The 23,157-nt window shown below is 32.5% G+C and overlaps 1 protein-coding gene and 1 pseudogene across 1 annotated transcript; both read right to left on the bottom strand.

The window, feature by feature from the left end:
* Positions 1–9,996: 9,996 nt before the first annotated feature.
* LOC114173199 (GEM-like protein 7) lies at positions 9,997–11,728 on the bottom strand. The gene is made up of 4 exons (XM_028057455.2): positions 11,562–11,728; positions 11,393–11,470; positions 11,031–11,305; positions 9,997–10,616 (listed from the first exon to the last, which is right to left on the bottom strand). Exons 1-4 carry the CDS (start codon positions 11,689–11,691, stop codon positions 10,425–10,427), a joined length of 675 nt encoding a protein of 224 aa, XP_027913256.1. The 5' UTR covers positions 11,692–11,728; the 3' UTR covers positions 9,997–10,424.
* A 4,006-nt stretch (positions 11,729–15,734) lies between these two features.
* On the bottom strand, positions 15,735–21,740 carry LOC114174400 (uncharacterized; annotated as a pseudogene).
* Between the last annotated feature and the right edge of the window lie 1,417 nt (positions 21,741–23,157).

Consider the following 23,157-nt stretch of genomic DNA (forward strand, 5'->3'; position numbering starts at 1 on the left):
TTCCCTCAAGACTTAGAGGCACTACTTATATGGTTCTCAATTCCAGGTGTTCAAGGATCATAAGGGTTTGAAATACTTATTTGATAAGAAAGAGCTGAATATGAGACAGAGGCGCTGAATGGAATATTTGAAAGACTACGACTTTAAACTTTTATACCACTCGGGTAAAGCCAATGTCGTTGTAGACGCCCTGAGCAGAAAAAGAGTGCATATGTCTGCTATGATGATGAAAGAACTTGAGTTGATCGAGAAGTTGCGGGATATGAACTTGGGGCTGAATATGGGTGCAGTTCATATAAGGTGCAACATGTTGAAAATCACCAATGAGTTCCTGGACGAGATTTAGGTGGAGTAGGGAAATGATCAGGAGTTGCAGCAGATCATTGGATGGTTAGGCACTAATAAAGGAAATGACTTTAGGATGGGCAAAGACGACATCCTACGTGTGTGTGTACCCAGACAACCTACACTAAGAATGATGCTCTTGGAGGAAGGGCATAAGAGTTACCTTAGCATACACCTAGGTATGACTAAGATGGATAAAGATCTAAAAGCAACTTTTTGGTGGACTAGTATGAAGATGGATGTGGCAGATTATGTAGTATCGTGTTTAATCTGTCAGAAGGCGAAAATTGAACATCAGAGGTCGGGATGGTATGTTGGAGCCTCTTGACATTCCTTAGTGGAAATGGGACAACATTTCCATGGACTTTGTGACACATCTGCCAAGGTCAGTGAGAGGGCATGACTCCATCTGGGTAATAGTAGACATGTTGACAAAGTGTGCGCACTTTCTACCAATTAATCAGAAGATGTCCCTAGACAAACTGGCGGAGTTGTACGTCAGAGAGGTGGTCAGGTTGCATGGAGTACCAGCAAGTATTGTATCTGATCGAGATCTGAGATTCACATCGAGATTCTAGCAGTCGCTACAGGCAGCACTAGGCACTCAGTTGAAGATGAGTTAAGCTTATCACCCTCTGACAGATGGCCAGTTTGAGAGAACTATACAATCAATAGAGGACTTTCTGAGGACTTGTGTGCTGGATCACCTGGGGACTTGGAGTGATATATTTTTATTGGTGGAGTTCACTTATAATAATAGCTATCATTCCAGCATAGGAATGGCACCATACGAGGCTTTGTATGGTAGGAGATGCAGGACACTATTGTGTTGGCAGTAGGATGGAGAGTCAATGGTGCTTGGACCAAAATTCTTGCAGCAGACCACTGAGAAAGTGAAGGTGATACAGGATCGAATGCATGCAACTCAGAGTCAGCAGAAGACTTATGCAGATAAGAGGAGAAGACCACTTGGGTTTGAAGCTGGTGATCATGTGTTCCTCAAGGTTACCCCAGTGACAGGAATTGGGAGGGCTCTCAAGTCGAAGAAGCTGACTCCTGTAACATCCCTAAGGAATATTTTAAATAAATAAATAATTATCGAAAATAAATTCAAACGACGCAATATTATTATTCTCAAACGCGGGAAAATTTAAAACATAGTTTAGCATGCCATCATTTATATAAAGCCAAATAGTAATGTCAATACAACTTCCAAAATCTGACAAAAACAATGAAAAACATAATAAAGCCCCTAGTTCTAGTCCCAAGCTAGCCCTCACTCCGTTGTCTGTGCATCCACAACATCACCTGTATCATTATCTGCTCCCGTGTAACGAATCACACGATCATCGCCAATTACAAACAGAAAGGGTGAGCTTATACACAAAAATAAAATATATGTCAATAATATAAAAGTAATTCACCCATCTTATTCATTCTAGTTAGTTCTTGGCCAAGACCTTAAAACCTCAAGGCTTTTCAACCTTAAAACACACAAATGGTTAGCCTCGGATTCAGGGTTTTGCGATGCTCACATGAACCTGCCTGCTCGTGGTCCTGCCTCTACAAATCTCCCCGCTCATAGTCCTACTCTACGAACCTCCCCGTTCGTAGTCCTGCTCTACGGACTTGCTCGCCTGTAGTCATCCACATGTGATCCACCAGCTACGTACCTCCTCGCACACAGCATCTCTCAAGTGTGAGCACGGAACATACTAACCTACCTCGCTCATATCCCCACACGAGAGTAAATGGATATGAACCTCCCTGCTCATATTATCACATGTTCACCACCATCCATGAACCTACCCGCTCATGGAACAACATCCCCTGATCCAAGTATCACGTCACTACATAAAAGAATTCCACACAAGCCATTATCCGCAACATTATCGCCTGGCGCAGCTTAAGCACCGTCAGGCGAAACCTGTACAAACCGTCTGGCAGGTCATCGCTGTCACCAAGCGCCAGACCACTCCCAGACCCACTGTTTCATGGACATCGCCTGGCGGAGCACACCTTGTCGCCAAGCGCCACACGTCGCAGTACACATCCCTGATAGTCTATCGCTTGGCACACACACCTTGGGCCGCCAGGCGCTAACCAGTAGTGAAAATTCTACTGGTTTTTGCACCCAAATTAGTTGGTTCCACAATCCTGTTACTCAAGACTACTATTGCACACTTGCTTATCATACCCAAGTTTAATTATCCCGTCACAGCTAGTTCAATTACTCACAACCCATATTCCCCATTTCCACATTTGAGATGAGTGATTTATCAAACATTCTTACCAATTCTTCATGACTTAATCAACTCCTACGATTGATATTCTATGCCTTGATCTCATCATCACACATATACACTTGATATACTACAACAACCCCACACTTTCCTTTCACGTTGCTTAATCACATATGCAACATCACAAATTGAAAACTGACCCTGGTATTTCGTATTCTCTTTGCAGTTCACAGTACCTGCCTAATCAACTATATATTTTTCCAGAAATCCATTCTCCAATAGCATAAGTCATATCCTATTGCATTATATTCCACACCTTTCCAATCTCATACTTAACCAATTTGATCTACTCTCTAACCATTGAATTATTATCCATTTACTTGACAAACCAATACCCACCTAACCCACCATAAAATTAAGTTATTCTCTTTCTCCATAGATTTCCTCTCATATCAGTTGGTTTTTCACTTCTAGAAATCCTTGAACTATTCAACATAGATGCATCTTACGCACCCTCACTCCTCATTACATTGCCTGTATCTTCACTAACCCTATTCTTCTATTTCTTATCCTTCTCTCACCCTAACTTTGATCTTGACTCATTTCACGATCCATCTCTCTCGTAGCCAACTAACCAATTTCCATAACAGGATTGGTTCACCGTTATCGCCTGGCGGCCAATACGATGCCGCTAGGCGGCACATCAGTTCATGGGTATAAGCCCAGGTTTTCTACATTCGCGTGACCCCTTTCCATTTCTCATGGTTTCTGTAGTCTCAAGCACTATAACCCGAAATTCTCAATTCCAAATTCCTATAATCAAACTCTTCCAATCACATCTCGAAAGGCCAATACTTTCCCTTGTTAAAGGAATTACCACTTCTAACATGAACCCTTCATGTTCACATCTCCATTGATAATTACAAACACACAATATGAACAATATCATAGCATAATTCAATCAAACAGACGTAAAAGTCTAACTGGAATATCAACATATTAAGAAATTCATGAAATCCAGCAAAAACGACATCAAACCTCATGCATCGCTTGACGGATTTCAACCCACCTCCAGGCAGCTCGTGACAGAACCTAGAAACTGGGTTAAAGCTGATGCGTCGCTTGGCAGCACCATCATCACTTCCAAGCGGTTTCTGGGCGGAAACCCAGAAACCTCAAAAATCAGCGCGCGACAAAGTGGTTATCATGCAATTTGATCATAGTAAAGCACCATACATGATACACAAATAAAACACATAAGAAAACAGCTCCCCTTGCTTGCAATTCGTACCCCAATTGGTCTTCCAAGATTATTCTTTCAAGAGGTCCAAAAACCTTTCTTTCCTACTCCAAGATTCTTAGCTTTTGCCCTTCCAATAACACTATTGACGCCTTTGGAAACCTCAATTTTCAGTACCACGAAATTACAGTCCAAAATTTTTGTCCTAACTCTCCTCTCTCTCAAAGTTAATACCCCAATTAATTGTGCTTAACCCCAAAACCGAAAATGCCATAAAGTCTTATGTTAATGGTTAATCATGGACCATTAGTTGGTTGTCTTGAGCCCATTAGGCTGCCTCTCTTGGCTGCTAGGGTTCCTAAACCCTTTCATATCCATGCCAAATGAAAATTTGGCAAAAAAGAAATTTAGTTTTGTTCTTAGCAAGGTTTGAATCCACAATCACTCAATCACAAAGCAAGTGCTCAACCAATTCAACAAATAATGTTTCATGATAATTCCTATAAAGGTAGGATTACATTATTACAACTCATATTCAAATATATCATTAAAATAATGCACAAGTCAAAATAACATACAATTGGCATACATAGGACTCGAACCCAAGTCCTCTCACACAATTAAAGTACTCTTGACAATTTGAGCTAATACTTTTCCACGTCATAATAATCCGCATTAAATGCCTTAAAGGCTCCTATTACCCGCATTTATTAAATAATTATTTAATTAATTATTTAAATTTCTCGGGTCTTACACCTCCTAGATTCATCGGGCCATACCAGATCACGAGGAGGATTAAACCAGCGATATACGGGATTGCTTTGCCACCTCACCTAGCAAATCTGCACAATGTCTTCCACGTATCGCAGTTGAGGAAGTACATTGTAGATCTTACACATGTACTGGAGCAGGATAATGTCAAGTGCGTGAAGATCTGACAATTGGAGTTGGACCAGTGAGAATTCTGAATTCTCAGGTCAAACAACTCAGAGTGAAGGAGATCTGGACTGTGAAGGTCCTTTGGGACGAGGCAACTCAGGAGATGACGTGGGAGATGGAGGATCTCATGAGGAAGTCGTACCCTCATTTATTTCCTGGTAAGTCCTATTTTCCAAGACGAAAATTTTTAAGGAGGAGGAATGTAAGACTCGTGAAAATTAATTAATTAAATTGATAATTAATTAATAAATGCGGGTAGTGGGAGTCTTTATGACATTTAATTTTGACATGTATGAAATGGAAAAGTACTAGCTCCAGTGGTTGAGACTACTTTATTATGTGAAAGGACTTGGGTTCAAGTCCTATGTAGGCCACTGTGTGTTATTTAAATTAATATTATTGTTTTAATAATATGCTGGATCATGAGGAGTGATAAAATAATCCTATATTTATAGGAATTATCATGAAACATGAATTGGTTAAATGGTTGAGCATTGATTTAGACATAGGCATGATTATGGGTTCAAACCTTGGTAATTTCACATTAAACTTCATTTTTGCTAGAATTAGTTTTGGCATAAATATGAAAGCCAGAAACCCTAGCAGCCAAGGGAGGGCTGGAAAACCATCATAAGACAACCATTGAATGATAATTAAACTTAGTTTAATGATATTTTAGTTTTCCATCATTTAACCCACATTAAGACACCATTTAGTGACAAATTAAGGGAAAAAGATAATGGTTTTGTGGCTGACATTGTTGCATAGGAAGAAGAGAACGAATTCAGAGAGTGTGTGCTGAGAAGTGAGTGAAATTGGGAGCTGAATTGAAGGGAAGTGCTAGTTGGCCTAGTGATCAAAGAGGAACTCTAAAAAATCTCCAATTTTAAGCAAAGGAATGTAGGTTAGGGGAGCTTTACGCATTAATTTTGTGTTTAAGATTGAATGGCATGTGAAAGATAGTATGATTATTCATGAAATCCTTTTATTTTGTTGAATCTCGCGTTTCTAGAAATTTCCAGAAACCGCCTGGCGGATGATGAACTGCCACCAGGCGACTCATCACATTTCTGTGCAAATTTTGGGTTTCTACAGAGGAACCGCCTAGAAGCATAACCCTGGCTGCCAGGCGACGCATGTTTGGCTACCCAGTTTTCTAGGTTTTGTTGAAATGCCTAACAGTGATGAACATCCGCAAAACGACGCGAACCAATTTTGGTTCGATTTTGGTGTTCTGTGTGTTTTGGGATGACTCTAATTGGAAGAAAAGTCAGTGTTAAGGGATGATTTGATGTCAAACTTCATTGAAATTCATGTAATTGATGGCTAGAATTGATGTATCGCCTGACAGTAGGTTAGGAGCCGCCAAGCGCCAGTCCAGAAGTAGGGCATATGTGTTGGACGTGCACAGTTGTTGTATCAAAAGAAATTTCGAATTAGTTGAATAGGCCTAGTAGGAGACGTAATACATGAGAACGATAGTACAAGGATGTTAACCTATGAATGTTAAATATAATTGGATGTCATGACAGTGGATTTCAGGTTAACCAAACCCAAGTGGGGTTTGATAGGTAGGCATATTATGATTTAAGAAGGCAATATAAATTGAAGCGGTTAAGCTAGAAGTGTAGTGCAAATACAAGTAAATTATAATGGGTATATTGGTTGAGGATTTTAGAGGCTAGGTACTATGTGGAGTAATCGATAGAGTATAAGTCTGTGAGATGAACTGTGGCAGAATATGAGTTTGGCAGGTTGAATCTTAAGTAAGTCTAAGAATGGTAAATCTTGAAATTATGAACTTAAAGTGGCATAGGTACTTTGGTGACGTGATAAACACGTTAGAATTTATATAATTCACTTAAGGAAATGCAATGCGGACTTTGATAACCAGTTTAAAATGTGCAACCTAACTTGTGTGATTAGAAAACTAGTGATGCGCAACTACTGGTATATCGCTTAGCAGCGAACTACGCTTCGCTAGGCGATAGCGTCAAAATAGAGAAGACCCGGAGCTCGTGGCGCTTGGCGGCAGGGATAGTTCCGCCAGGCGATAGATGCAGAGTCAATATGTGCAGAAGCGCTTGGCGCCTGGCGATACGCGTCCCTCGCCAGGCGGTTTAGAAGCCTGTTGCATTTGGCGCCTCGTGTGTAGTGCCAAGGGATATTGCTACAACAAAATTGTGTTTTTGCTTGCTTGATGTGCGTGGTCTACAAGGTTGCTATGATATCTTGAAGGTTGACATGCTAGTGTTCTAATGTTTTATGATTTGGAAGAATTTTGTAAACTCGTATTACTAGACTTTGACTTTTGTAATGGGGTTTGTTTATGATTTTAGAGTTTATTATACAAAGAATTAAAGTTTTAAATTTCCCGTGTTTTTGGGAAATGACATTTTAATAAATGAGGTTTATTCATTAATTCTTTATTTTATTACTTAAATCCGTAATATCCGGTCGGGATGTTACACCAACATGTGGTTATATGGCATAAATATATAAATGATCGTGATATTGTAACACCAAAATTTGACTCACTTTTGACAGCATTGACATGACATTTTCAAAAGTAGTTTTCATTTTTTTAACTGTTCATCGGTGCATTTTTATCCATTATGGCAAAACGCAAAATTGAAATGCTTGAATCCATGGTACCTTTTCGTTCATGTTTTCGAAGTGTTTAATTGGGTAGGTTTCAAATTGAAGAAGGAAAAACCTAGATGACGATACTCCTCTTCCACCATTATACCTCTATGTTCGTTCAAATTGAAGGAAGTAGAGGAAAAAGGAGAGGTTCCTGAATCTAGTAATGAGACGAATGTATGTGTGTTTGATAGTCACTAGTTTTTGTAGGAATGTAAGATAGTCAATGTTGTTTTTATTTTGCAAACATAGAAAAATAGGCCAAAGTGGGGGACAATGAACTAATAAGTGGAGCACTAAGGATAAATTTTTGTACAATGTTTTAAAATTTTTACCAATCAATTTTTTTAGTCATTCAATAGGATGTTCTTGTTATGTACCATCAATTTTATTACAATTCACGAAAATTATCCCTTTTTGGTAGCATTCAGGTGACTGACTTGGAGAAAAAAGATCAAACCACATATGCAACATAAGTAAGGGACAATTATCAAATAAGTGGGGTGCTAGGAATAAATTTTTGTACAATGTTTTAAAACTTTTACAAATCAATTTTTTAGTCATCCAACGGGATGTCCTTGTTGTGTACCACCATTTTTATTACAATTCGCGAAAATGATCCCTTATTGGTAGCATTTGGGTGACTAGCAGAGAAGAAAAGAAGGTCAAACCATATATGCAACATAAGTGGGGGATAATGACTAATTAAGTGAGGCATTGGAGATAAATTTTTGTACAATGTTTTAAAACCTCTACCAATAATAAATCTTTTTTGATCACTCAATGGGATGTCCTTGTTATGTACGACCAATTTTATTACAATTCACGAAATTGATCCCTTTTTTGTAGCATTTGGGTGACTGACTTGGAAAAAAAAAATCAAACCACATTTGTAACATAAGTGAGAAACAATGATTAAATTTGATTGGTAAAAGTTTTAAAACCATCGAATACATAATAAGGACATCCCATTAGATGACAAAAAAAGTTTGATTGGTAAAAGTTTTAAAACATAATACAAATATTTATCCCGAGTGGTGCAGATTTTTTATTTAAGAAAAAATAAAACTAATTTTAATTCAGTGATTTGATGGAAATTGTGGTAAGAATTGAAATTAACTTGATTTCTAAAATCAAGCAACTTGGTGCAATTTTATTCTTTGATTTTAGCACTGAATCACTTATATTTGGTACAAGCGGCTGGTGGCATCGGTGATCTAATCAATGTAATTCTTTGAATTTTGTGAATATGCACATAAATTGAAATCAAAGGATTAATAAAAAATTGAAGAAAAACATTTGAAGCACGTGGATTATGTAACTGTTGATTTCCTTGATTGAATTCTTGCAGTGATAAAAAATTTAATTTCATTTGTTGTGTGTGGTAAATTCTTGTACATTAAAAATTGAGCATTGAATATACTCTGATTGAATCTAATTTAGGTAACAATAATATGTCGATAGTACTTTTTTATAAACGTTGTCTATTAACAGAGATCACTCTATTGACAGCGTCTAAAAAGTCGTATCTATTAGAAAAATAAAAAGAAAAAAAAAAGTCTTTTGAAATATTTAATCATTACATCACTAAATTAAATTAAATGTTAAATGAAATTTTAGATAGAAAATTATAATTGTATCAATGTATATTGATTTTTTAAGGTTAAAATACTCTTTGGACTATGTTTTTATTGAAAAATCTTAAATAGATTTTAAGATTTTTTTAGTCTCAATTAGGTTCATATTTTTAAAAATGTGTAACAATTAAGCTCATTCCGTTAGTATGATTAACGGTGTTAAGGATATGCCACATATAGCTCCTCATTTTTTTGAATTTTTTTGAATTTTTTTTGAATTTTTTGAATTTTTTGAATTTTTTTTTTAAAATTATTCATGCCACATGTCACATCAATATTGTACCACGTGTCAAGGTGACACGTGTCAAGTCATTGTTTGAATCTCAATTTGGTCCATATATTTATTATCTTAATTATATTTCAGTCCATTTTTTTTAATTTTCAATTTCATCCTCTCCAAATTGAGATCAAATTTAACTTTTATATAAATTTTATAATGATATTTTTATTAAACATTTTAATAATATTAAGTTTATTTTATATTTTGTTTTAAAATTTTAAAATATTTATTTTAACTTGTTACAAAATTGTTTTAAATAATTTATAGACAAATGTTAGAGTTGGTTTAAAAATAACAATTTCATAAATTTAAATATAAAATTTTAAAACAATTTTGTAAAAGGTGAAAATAAATATATTTAAAATTTTTTAAAAAATTGACTAAAATATAATAAAAATAACAAATATATGGACCAAATTGAGATTTGCATGTGTCACCTTACTGACTTGACACGTGGTACAATATTGATGTGACATGTGACATGAATAATTTTCAAAAAAAATAAAAATAAAAATAAAAATAAAAAAATGTGGAGCGTGGCACATCCTTAACACCGTTATCATATGGATCTAATTGTTACACATTTTCAAAAATATGGATCTAATTAAGATAAAAAAAATCTTATGACCTATTTGAAAATTTTCAATAAAAACATGGACTAAGAGAGTATTTTAACCATTTTTTAATACATTATTTTATTGCTATGTTATTATTGACATATACATGTGCAACAATACTGTTGGTGTAATCTACGAATCATAATAGACCAAAATATGCCTCTGAAGTTTGTTCATCAACTTCCACATGATTTATGCATATACTACACTCATTTTGCTCATATTCTTGCTCTCATGGCTGAACTTTATTCTTCCCATTTACCTTATATATTTCAACATCAATTTTTCTCTATATAGTTTCCTCTTTCATTCAATATATCAGTATATATACATGCATTCTCTGTCTTCTGTATTGCATGACCACCTCTCCCATACCAAGCTATGTTCCTCCTTATATAGCATTCTATTGCAGCGATTTCATCTCAACTCTTATATTTTTAATGTTTGTCATGAAGACATATTCAAAGTAAGCCTTGCTCTTTAGCCACAATGGGTTTCTTTAGCTTCAGAAATCGCCTTGTCAAGATAATCGATAGTTTTCTGGTATTTTAAGAAACCCATAAACCAAAACTCAAAATTGTCTTCTGTAAATATCTCTAAATACTTCTGCGTTGGCTTCTCAACATTTCTACTTGGCTTCATGTACTTAATCCTCTTCAGGGGAATTGAAACCTGTGACAGGACATAATCATTTTCGAATGTAAATAATGTGAATGACATATTTCGATTAATCAGGAAACTAGAATGAAACATTTATTTATTTTCTTTATCATGTCTTTAATTATAGCTACTGAAATTTGAGCTCAATAATGTTAATTCTTATATAGATTGTAATCATACGTGATTGGTGTTGCATTTTCCATCGAAATTCTTATAAAACACGATCACAAACTTACTAGAAAAATTAAATATATTTTTCTTATTTATTAATTGGTACGTGTCCAAAAATGATAAGTGACATCATATAAATAAAAGATATGAAATAATATGATAGAACAAAAAGATAGATAAAGACAAATATAGAGATTGATTAGGTGCTTGAGAATAAAGATGATTGCTTTATGATTAGTTATTAATAGTTATCACCTTATAACGAATCCTGCACATGTGGCCTTTACTAGAAAAAACTTTGATTGATCTCTCACTGCAGAAGGAAACCTTGTCTGTGGAAATGAAGAGAAGACCTGCTAAAGGACCTGATGTGGTTGACAGATAGCACTGTGAAGCTTTCAACAGTTTCTCCCCATTTCTCACAGTGAAGAAATGGTTGAACACTTTCTTCACTCCACCAACTTGAACAATTTCAGCACCCAGACTCAACTTTCCCATAACAGTCTCACTTATAGTTGGCCCTAGTCTCACTGAAATTTCATCAATGTCAAAATCTCAAAATGATTGAAAACTACAATCTAATCAACACTCTTCTAAGTGCATGCATGTTTACTCACCATGTTCACGTACTTCTTGCGAAAAGCTATCAACTTTCCCTCCAATAACAAGCTTGTTTATGAGAGAATATATTCTACCTGAAACATAACGTCCATCAAAGCATTACACATGATAAAATTTAACGTTGTACACATGTGGGTTCATTAAGAAAAGAAGGTTTTTACGTACTTTGCTTGGGTGTCGTGGTAGACAAATGGCATTCATTGGCTGGGTCAGGTAAGTAGTATCTGGTGAATGAGTTTTTGAGTTGATCACAGATAGCTAAGGTGAGTGGAGTTCCAAGAAGTGTGGTGTTCATGGCTAAAATCTATAGCTACTAGATTTTCCAAAGGAATGACTCCATTGACTCTATTGAGAAGAGGTATTTAAAGAGATGAATATTTTCACCTTTTTCTTTGGTTACATCATCAATTGTGATCATATACGGATACAACTGGCATGGCACCTTCATGATGGTATAAAAGCCACATGGACCAGTTAATTGGTTGCTTTTAGGGGAAAAATATGCTGAAGAAAGATCCATGCCATCTTTTAATCTCTATGGGTTTTTTTTTTTTTTTTAAAGGAGTTGCTTTTGGAATTTAGAGAGGTTTTGTACCTTAATGAGCAAGCTTCCATTTGATCAATTGACCAATATATATTTAAGGAATATATATTTTTTAAGTAATTAGTTCTTTATGTACATGCATCATTGTCCAACCCTTAACTTTGCCACAAGCTGAATTGTTAAATTTTCATATCTCCGAGAGCTTATTAGGATTTCAATATTAAGTTCAGGTTAATAATCAGTGTGTTTAAAGTATTAGTTTTTCCTTTTTGAGTTTTGTTGGATTTTATTTTTAAGAGATATCTCATATGGTTTTAGAGAGGAAAATATATTTATATTGTTTATAAAATTGATTCTTATGTAATGTGTAATTATTAAATGTATTGGAATTATATTCTCATCATTAACTTGATCTCTATCCTCTGACTATGAAATATTGCAAGTTTTAATATAAACAATAGACGAAAACCTTGTGATTTTTCGGCATTTGTTTTTTTGTTTTATTTGTCAGATTTTAATATTGTATATGATTTTTGACTATATTTTGTTTCTTATTTTAGGGAAATTTTGTAGGTGGTAGGTACGTAAAGTGGAAGAAAGTATTGTGATGAAAAAAAGTGCAGCTATTATGTTTTACACTTTTAAATCACTCTTTGCTTAATAGGATCGTTAGATTAGAATGGCTTATTAATTAATGTGAGAAGATGATGCTGCATGATCCAAGCTTTTTCCAGCTGGAATTTTCAAACTTTTATACACTACCGTTCTTTAATTTCTCTAACGATAAGATAAGAAAAAGTAATGATAAAAATGTTCTTTATTAGAGTGCACAACTTATTACAACTTTCATTCATCATCACCCTTTAGTCATGCCCAACTGGTAAATATATACATATATATATATATATATATATATATATATACATATATATATATATATATATATATATATATATATATTAACCTTACTTATATTTTGATTCACTATAACGTGATATATTTTTTTGAGAACAATTATATGGGAGAAAAGCAAAGAACTAGACTAATTAATAAATCATGACTAATAATGTAAGAGAATTTGACGGTACCCAATACCTTAATCTTCATTTGCAATGAAAATTTTATAATTTTAAAAAAATTAAATATATTAATTTTGAATAATTGGATATTTTACCTGTTTTGTTTAAATAAAATAATTTAAAGTTATTGGGTTTTAATATATTTATTTAGATAGAATATTTCAATTATCATTAAATATAAAAATTTAATTTAATGTTAAATAGTATTTAATAAATAAATACATAACTAATTATATTTTTAAGTCAATGTTGAGCGAAATAATTTTTCGGTCAAAGTCCATTAAATTTTTTTTAACTAATGCTTGTCAAAGTTATTATTCATTAACATAAAATAAGGTTAATGAAATTCTTTTTGGATCATGTTGGCCACACACGTTAACATGGATTGAATAATAACTTTAACCAACATTAACAAAAACAATAAACCAACAAATGATGACTAAAAACCAGTTTTTATTAATATTAATTCAAAAAAATCTTGATGTATATATACTAAAAAATAATCTGCTACTATCAACAAAAAAATTCTGTGATATTGATAGCAAAAAAATAACCCTGCCAACATTAGTAAGTAAAATCTCGATTAATGTCAGTAAAAAAAGTAATTTTGAACAACATTGCCTTAATCAATGTAAGTGAAATAAATTGATTCACATGAATTGAAAATTAACTTCTATATAAAAAAAATGGACATATAAACAAAACATGACTTATATTAACTGAAAAAACACTTACTAACATTAGTTAATAAATAACATTAATCAACATTGAAGACAAAAATAACTATAATTAACTTTGATATAAAAGAAACCTTTGATTATTGGGATGACAAACAAAATGGTATCCATAGATATTTGCAGGTAAAATTCATGAGAGACATTAAATAGATGCTTCTAGGTAATGAATAGAGATATTTTATTATCTATTTGTTGATTGGAAAGGTACTATAGATACTGGTCATAATTATTAAAATTAGTAATGAAAGAAATATTAATTATTTTGAATAATTATTTAAAATTTGACTCTATATATTTCTAATTTTTATTTAGGACTATAAAATTGAATTTATTTTTAAAAATTTTATGTTTTTAAATTTATATTTTGATATTACTCATTCAAATTTGCATTGTATTAATATTTTAATGAGTAATTTAATTTAATTATAATCTACATTTAATTTCTTTAATATCATATTTTAAATATTTTTTAAATAATTTTATTTAAAATTAGAAATATACATAAAATTATGAAAACTCACAAGTATGTTTTTACGTATATCGTGACAAATAACAGAACAAATAGCAGGAAAAACATTTTTAAACAGAAATAAAAACGGGTAGACTTCTATTCATATTCAACCTCTTACCATCCTCGTTGATGATGCTAGTAAAAGAGTACCGTAAAGTTGACAACATTCTAACTTTGATCGAACCAATAATAAATAAGGCTCATAATGCACCAATAAAGAGTAAGCATGAAAAAAAAAATAGATGTTGAAGGAAGGGATGATAAAATATAAAAAAACTTTGTTTGATAAATTTTAAAATGTGGAAAATTTAAATATTCAAATTAGTCTTATAAATTTCTAGAATTTAAATATATGTAAAAGTTCTACATCCAAATAGTACAATTTATAATAAAATATTTCAAATTTTCGGTCAAAATAAATTTATCTGCAAAATTTCTTATGAAAACAATAGGTTTGAAGGTATTTTCCGATGAACTTGAAATAATGTAAAGTCATTACAAATAAAGTGCAATAAAATATATATAAACTCGTTACTAATAGGTGATGAAACTTAATTACAAATAGGATCTCATCACCTATAAATTAAATTGGCTTCTACACAATTTTAAAATTAAAGAAGTCATATTATGACACGGAAGGGATTATTCATTTTAAGGGTTGTGTTTAAGGAAACCGAAAGTGATAGTTATTGTTTCTGCTAATCACTAATTCAGTGTAATTCTATGATTAATAAAAACATAACGCAAAAGTGAATTTTAAGAGAACAAGAAGCTGAGGATGGATTTGCCTGTGCTTTTACTTCTTGTTTTAAGAGAAAACTTGTTTTTTGTACTTATTGTAAAGGGAATTTGGCCAAGAATTCCTTTGTTAACTTTTTGCTTTTCTACTTTATGGAATGGAATGATTGATCATAATCTATTTAATTTCGATTGGCTTTGTACTTTCTACAATATTCGAAGTGAACAACAGTTGGATTTGCTAATCATCACTTGGCTTATATGTGAATATTTGTTTTCAATTATTTTTACTTTCAAGAAAGGGGTAGGTGTGTTCATGGGATACGATTGCATATTATTATACTAACCAGTCTTTCTACCCGTGCAACGTACGGGTTTTTTTAAATGTAATATTTTTGATAATAGGAATTGATTTTGTAATATTTATTAACCTCTAAGGTTATAATATAGTGTCTTCAAAAAAATAACAATAAAAGAAGACCAAATTACATACCTATAATCTGTTTTTGGTTAATCAACTTTATAACTTCCTTTGGTACACAAATTTGATTACTTGTTAAATCAACATGATGTTCATTGTAAGTCTTGGACTTTACGCAATAGATCCTGCATTGAACAACAAAATTATAACAAATATTTTAATTATAACAATAGATCATGCATCTATATTTATACAAACTTTCAAATTAAAAGAAAATTAGAAATGACATACCTATAATGTGTTGATTGTCAAAGAGTTTCAAAAATTTCTTTGTACACAACATTTTTAGTTGTGTTTGTGATATTTCCATTTTCATCCAATATAAGTATTTTCAATCCTCTCTTGGTTTTCACTCTAGAAATAGCAACATATAGTTGGCCATGTGTGAATACAGGTTGTGGAAGATAAAGTCCCACTCTAGAAAGTGTTTGTCCTTGACTTTTGTTAATCGTCATTGCAAAGCATAATGAAATTGGGAACTGTCTTCTTTGGAATTTGAAAGGCAATCCTGAATCAGATGGCACTAAATCCATTCTTGGAATAAAAATTTTGTCACCAATGTTTTTTCCAGTAATTACAGTTGCAGAGATTACATTTTTACCCAAATGGTTGACTTGCAATCTTGTGCCATTGCAAAGACCTTTTGCTTGATCAATATTTCTCAAGAGCATAATTGGCACACCTGTTTTGAGCTTGAGTTTATGATTTGGTATCCCTGAACATTTGATATCATTTAAAAATTCATATGTAAACCATTCAGATTGAACTTCATCTTGTTCATCAGATTGGCAAGGTGTATCTGAACTTAAATAAATCACCTCTTCACCACCTAATAAAGACAACATGAAATCATTGACTTGCTCTACAGAATCATTAGTTGGGCACAAGATTGCTCCATCATCAAAATAATTTGGATTCATCATGTTAACCACAAATTGAGGATAGACAAATTCAACCAATGACAATAAAGGTACATCTGTATTTATAATAAGCAGCTCTTCTGGAATTTCTACCATGCACTCACCATTCTCATTTACATCCATTTGGCCATCTCCAATTTTCAATATCCAATCAGCAAATTCTTTGATATCATTGGCTGCTTGATTGTTTGTTGTAGTACTTAATCTCATGTTCTTGGACAGTTTGAGCACTTTACAACAATTCCATAACTCTGAATAGTTGATGGCTGATTTGATGATATCAAACCTAGATCCTTTCTTTATAACGGGTAGAATTTGTCTGAAGTCACCTCCCAAGACAACTGCTTTGCCACCAAATGGTTTGTCATTATTGACATCATCAACATTTCGCATAATATCTCTTAGTGTTCTATCAAATGCCTCAAAGCACATTCTATTCATCATTGGTGCTTCATCCCAGATAATTAAATTGGTTACCATCAGAAGTTTAGCACGGAGAGTACCTTGCGCTATGTTGCAAGTTGATTCATCATTAATTAACAGTGGGATGCAGAAGGTAGAGTGTGCTGTTTTTCCACCAGGAAGTAGTAAAGAAGCAATTCCACTTGATGCTACGTTCAAAACAATCATGCCCTTACTTTTTAGAGCAGCTGACAATGTCTTCCACATAAACGTTTTACCTGTACCACCATAGCCATATAAAAAGAAGAATCCTCCCTTGTTTGAAACAACTGCTGTCATGATATCCTGATATACATGCATTTGTTCATCATTGAGTGCTTTAAGCAAAATATCATGTTCTTTTGCCATGTCTTCTTTATTGTATTGCAGCTCATCAACAATAAATCTGTTATTGAATGTATGTACATCTGAAATATCAAGTTGAGGTAATGAAGGATAATCTTTCAAACATCTACCATTTGACATTAGCATTTCTTGTATTTCCATGAGACATATTTTTTGTAATTCAGCAGTCTTAATTTGAAGACCTACATGAACAAAATAATGCAATTAAAAGATATATTTTTTTTGAAGTACAAAAATAACAATATAAAATACCTGGTAATCTCATTTCCTTTCTCTTTTGGTACAAAATTCCATCACATAAGATACTCCATGTAGAATTCCAAACTATATCTGGTTTAGAAATTGTATTCATGGACAACAAAGTAACAAATAATCTTCTAAGTTGATACCCCGAAGCAAATTCACTTGCTTCTTTGATTGCATCAATATATTCTTTATCATCTGCCAACAATCCCAAAGCATAGCAAGGATCTTGGTATGTTTCATAAAATTTCCCATCAATGGTCTTTATGCTTTCATAATCAATACAACCTTTTTGAATTGTGAGTAATATCCTCAAATAATAAAGTTCTCCAGAGCCCGGAGGAATATAAGTAAGTCTACCAATGTTGTAGCCTTTCTTCCTTGGTTTCCATTCTTTTTCTTTAGCAAACCACACAAATTTGCTTGGAAATTCAGAATAAGTCAATTCTTTTCCTTCTGTATAAACTTTGTTAGCCTCAAACCAAGCTAGAAACATTGTGTTAGCATTTTCGTACCTGTTGCAAATCACATTAATATCATCATATAAACTTTGTTAGCCTCAAACCAAGCTAGAAACATTGTGTTAGCATTTTCGTACCTGTTGCAAATCACATTAATATCATCATTATCTTTAAACAAAGTTGATTGTTGTCCAGGAAGATGGAATGTCAATCTCTGAACAGGAGGCCATCTGTGATGGATGTCAAAAGCAAATATTCGCCAAGCTGCTTCACATGGTGATAGATACCTACAATCATAATACCTCTTGATCTCATCAATAATGGTTTCTTTGTCACATTGTGCAGAGTTGTTGCTTATTTTAAGAGTAGCTCTGTCAGGACCCTTGTTGACATATTTGAACAAATATTTTATTGAATTGGTCTTGTTGCAATACTCTGTATTCACGTGAGCTTGATACCTCATTAGAAGTGGTGGATTGTAAGGAACAACACTTCTGTTGTCCAGCTTAATTCCATTCTTCTCAACAAATCTACCATTATCAAGTCTTCTATAGCATGGATATCCATCTTCATCAATATAAGTTGAAGATGTGAATTTTTTAGGAAAAAATTTGGAACATCTTCCTTCTTTCATGCATGGTGAAGTATATCTCGCAGATCCGCATGGTCCATGAATCATGTAACTTGCTACAACTTTTTCCAATTTTGGATACAAATCCGCATTGGGCAATTCAGCTGATATTACTTTATCAATATCAGTTGAATTTTTCAATTTGCTTTCTCCATCCAACCATAAAAGTATATGTGCATGAGGTAAACCTCTCTTTTGAAATTCTACTGTGTACATTCCTGCATATATAACAGAACAAATTAAATAGTTTGAAAAATGTAATTTCAAAAATATTCAAAAAGTGTATACTAATGCTTATAGAACATACCTGCAGTGGTTTTTCCAAAGAAGTCTTTTTTTCTGAAATCTGTCATCATTTCATCTAGCTTCATTTTGAATACTCTACATACAATATCAGGTAAATCTGATGGTGACAACCCTTTTGGTAAAATAAAGTCTCTTATTTCGCTCCAATTGACATTGCATGTTATAGTAATGAACAAATCAGGATAGCCAAATTTTTTACAAATAGCCATAGCATCTTGACAATTGTTGAACATGTATCTTGTACCACCAGTGAATGAAGCAGGCAGTACAATACGTCTTCCAATTAAAGAAGGATCTGTCTCTCCTCTATTAACAGCCTCTTGTAATCCATTAAGAATATCACAACGAATTAACTTTTGATTAGCTCTAATGAATGACAGTCGTTGTGCTTCCACCATTGTATAACAATCAACCAAAAACTGTTGGAATAATCGACATGCATTCACAATATTTCCAGGTTCTATAGATCTTTGTTGTATTCTAAATGCAATAAATTCTCGCAACGAAATTCTAATTCTGACCCTGGATTGACTTCTTAATGAGACTCTCTGATTGGAATATCTTCTTGATAACCATCTTCTCCATATGGAAACATTAGAGGATACTGAAGTGGAATGAAAGCTGTGTGAGTTTCATGCAGTCTTGTTAATTCACCAGAAAATTTTTTGACAATGATATCTCTGCCTACATCCAGATTGCCAAAATCACCAACTATTAGAGCAGCTATTTCATCACATGAAGGTGTGTTGTATACTCTAGGGTCTTTGTTTCTGCCTCTAAATAGTCTTAGTGTGAAATCTAATTCCATATGTTGCAGTGACAATTCTCTTACTCTTCTAAAAGATTTCGCAAGAACATTGTGAGTGTCAATCATTTGAATCAAATCAGCAACCAATGATTGATCTAGATCAGATTCCTTGCTGTTAGACCTAAAACATAATAAAGAAAAGAAATAACTTGAAATAAACAGATGTATTTCAGCAAATAACTTGAGCATATATGTTACTCATTTCAACTAACCTGAAATGCTTTAGTCTGTTACTCAATTCATTTTCGGTGTCATATATGTAAAGTTGTGCAAACTTTGGCTTTGATCCACGTTCTGCCAATAAACTTCCAATACGATGATAGTTCTGACCATTAAGAATAAATTGTGGTGGAGCAGAACCATTGTTCATTGAAGTATCTATCTTACCACCAATTGAAGTAAATGAAAACATGCTATTGTACAGTCTTATATTCTGTAAAAATGATTTGCTTCTACGATCTACACCATTTAACAAACCTTCAAGAAGATCAGGTGGTTTTTTTAGTAGTGGAATTTGTACTTTTCCCTTTTGACAACATAATGAAAATTGAACTTCCTTTGATGTGTTACTTTTTTCTGCTCTTTCTTCATACCACAGTTGAGCTTGACAGTATTGGCATTCCAAGCAAGGATCTCCAATATTGAGTAGTTCTGAACAAAAGCATAAAGCATTAGCACCTCAAGTAATATTTTATGTATGAAATTCTGTACAATTTTGTGTGACTTTACCTTGTAACTCTCCTTTGCAATACAATTCATTTGTAATTGTAGTACTTGTACTATTTCCTACAATATTAGCAAAATGAAAAGTAATTACTAATTTAAAAAAGGAATTTATTGAAATCAATAAGTTAGCAATTCAAGATCTGAATTACCTTCATATGTTCTTCTTGTTGAATCATCATTTCTTGTGTTTGAACAATGTTGTTCTGTTGTTGTTTCATCATGAAGATTGAATCTGTTTTGAAGTGATTGTATGACTTGAAAAGGATATTTGACAACTTTATTGTTAGAGACAGAATATGAATGATTTTGATCTCCAGATGTGGCACCTATGGAAAAGAATTATTAAAACAATTATGTTATATTCAAAGTCATAATCAGTATGAACTTTTGTATGTATGAGTCAAACCTACTTACCTGCACTGCAATTGTAATTATTTTGTACATAACTTCTGTGAATGCTACTGCTGAGAACTGAAATCATTAAAAAAATGAATAGAATCATTAGAAATCATTAAAGATCAATGTAGAAATACAGCTAAATGTAGAAATTTACCACAAGGAGTATTGTATGTTATAGTAGAAGCTGAGGATTGTGAAGTCATTAAGTTTATTTGAATTGGATCTTCAACTAAAGTAGTTGAAGAATTTGATATATTGTTTCCAGACACTGCATTAAAATAAACAATTGTTTATAATTTGTTAAAGTGATATTGCAATAGTAATCTTAAAAAACAAACAAATATAACTTACCAATTGTTGACTGAAATCTTGATTTAATATTGTGAAAATTGTTGTTGTTTTCCAAATCTGAAAAATGTTTATTGTAGCAGCATTTTATGTCCAACAATACAAAACCATACATATGGCATTCATGTAACAACAATGTAACAACACTGTTTAAAGAAAGAGGTAAGAAGAAAAATACTTACTAAGATGCAACTCTTGTAATGGCTTCCTTTGGATACTGTTATGGACTAATTTATCAGATTCACTTCTTTTATCTATTATTAAAACAGCAAAGATATTTGATTATCAATCTATGTTGTGAAGTTGAAATCAAAATATATTTTTTCAAATAGAGAAAAAATAAACTGATATTTTTATACTTTGAGAACAATGGTTGGCGATTTTTGGTTTTTTTCTTGCATTCTGTTCTTTGTAATCTGCAAAGAAGATATAAACATAGAAATGCAGAACTTGTAAATAAATGTTTGATGAAGAGATTGTGCAGTCAAATGATTGAAGGTATATGTTAGAAAATTACCTGCATGTTGATTACTTCTTGCATTAAACCTTTGTTGTAGCACCAACTTCCTCCTCAGCCTTGCATTTTTACAATCGTTTTCCTCCATTTCAGCAGAAAACATATGGAATACTTTCAAAGGTGTCAATGGAATAAACAAAAAGAAAGATAAGTTGACTCAATGGATGAAAAAGTGTTCTCTGTTTTATTACTATATTGGTGAATGATTTTTATAAAGTTTTTTTTGGAGATTGTACCTCTAATCACAAATTTGGAAACAAAAATATTTGTAATTGTAATAGGAAGCAATTGTAAGACTACCAAAAGTATTTAGCAGTAGACTAAGATTATAAATAGTAATAGCATGCAGTGGTGACTGGTAATAGATCAGAAACATTCATATATATAGTAATTCTTTGATATTTGATTTGTTCTTACAGGGAACAAAAAATCTGCTTTTTATGTAGGTACTACAACACGTCTTTTTTATGCAGTACTATATATAGTAGAACAAAAAGTACAGTTTCATACCAAGTATGTGCCATTCTTTTTTCATGATGTCTGCAAAATTATAACATGTATCCATACATGTATGTTTACTTATAACATACTAAACCAAGATATATCCATACATGTATGTTTACTTATAACATATTTAATTATGTTTAATTATAACTCATTTCAATATGTTAAATTAAATTCTAGTGTGTATGAATTAGAGTCGATGAATTAAAGATTAAGAATAAACTTTTGATTGGAATTCATAGAATTTGAGACAATGTGCAAAGAAATTTCATTAATAACAAAATAGAACAATACATATGCATTGCTGAAAATATATGAACTTGTAGCTTGAAAACTACCTAAGTAGCAGATATAAAAACAAAACTAATTATAATTAAAAGTTTCAAATAACACCATAAAAGAAACTGTAAATTAAAGATTACAATATGTAAGCACTTTGACATTCTAATTGCTTTTCATCTGATCAACTTCAAACACCAAGTCAATAGGTTGATCCAATCCATGAGCAGTACAAAATTCCTTCCACCCACTTCCTATTTTGCTAGACTTCTTTGGATGATTTCTCAAGAGTAGTTTGCACTTCACTATTTCGCGCGGTTCATGAAGAAGAATGTATTTAAATCTTCCTTGACGAAGATAATTGCCAAAATCAGAAGGCAAATCCTAACACATAGAATGTAATTAAAGAAATCAATAAAAATTATTTATCAGTTTAAGATATGGATTAAATTGTTTTAAAAAATTTAAATACATTAATATAAATATAAATGAAATGAATCTCACCAGATGGCTAGCATGGCATTGGTTTGGATTCAGAAATATGCAAAAATGCAACTTTGGTCCATTGAAAAGTGGTTCATCTGCTTGAAGTCTTTTAAGAAAACGTCCAATAGATAAAGGTTTGCATTTACTTGGAAAAACAGTGATGTGGAAGCAAGAATGACCAACATATCCAAAATAAATAATGTGGTTATCGTGTAGTTCATAAAATTCCCTTAAAT

The sequence above is a fragment of the Vigna unguiculata genome, chromosome 2, assembly GCF_037176805.1.
Source record: "Vigna unguiculata cultivar grain cowpea cultivar isolate G323 ecotype 2 chromosome 2, ASM3717680v1, whole genome shotgun sequence".
Taxonomy (NCBI): domain Eukaryota; kingdom Viridiplantae; phylum Streptophyta; class Magnoliopsida; order Fabales; family Fabaceae; genus Vigna; species Vigna unguiculata.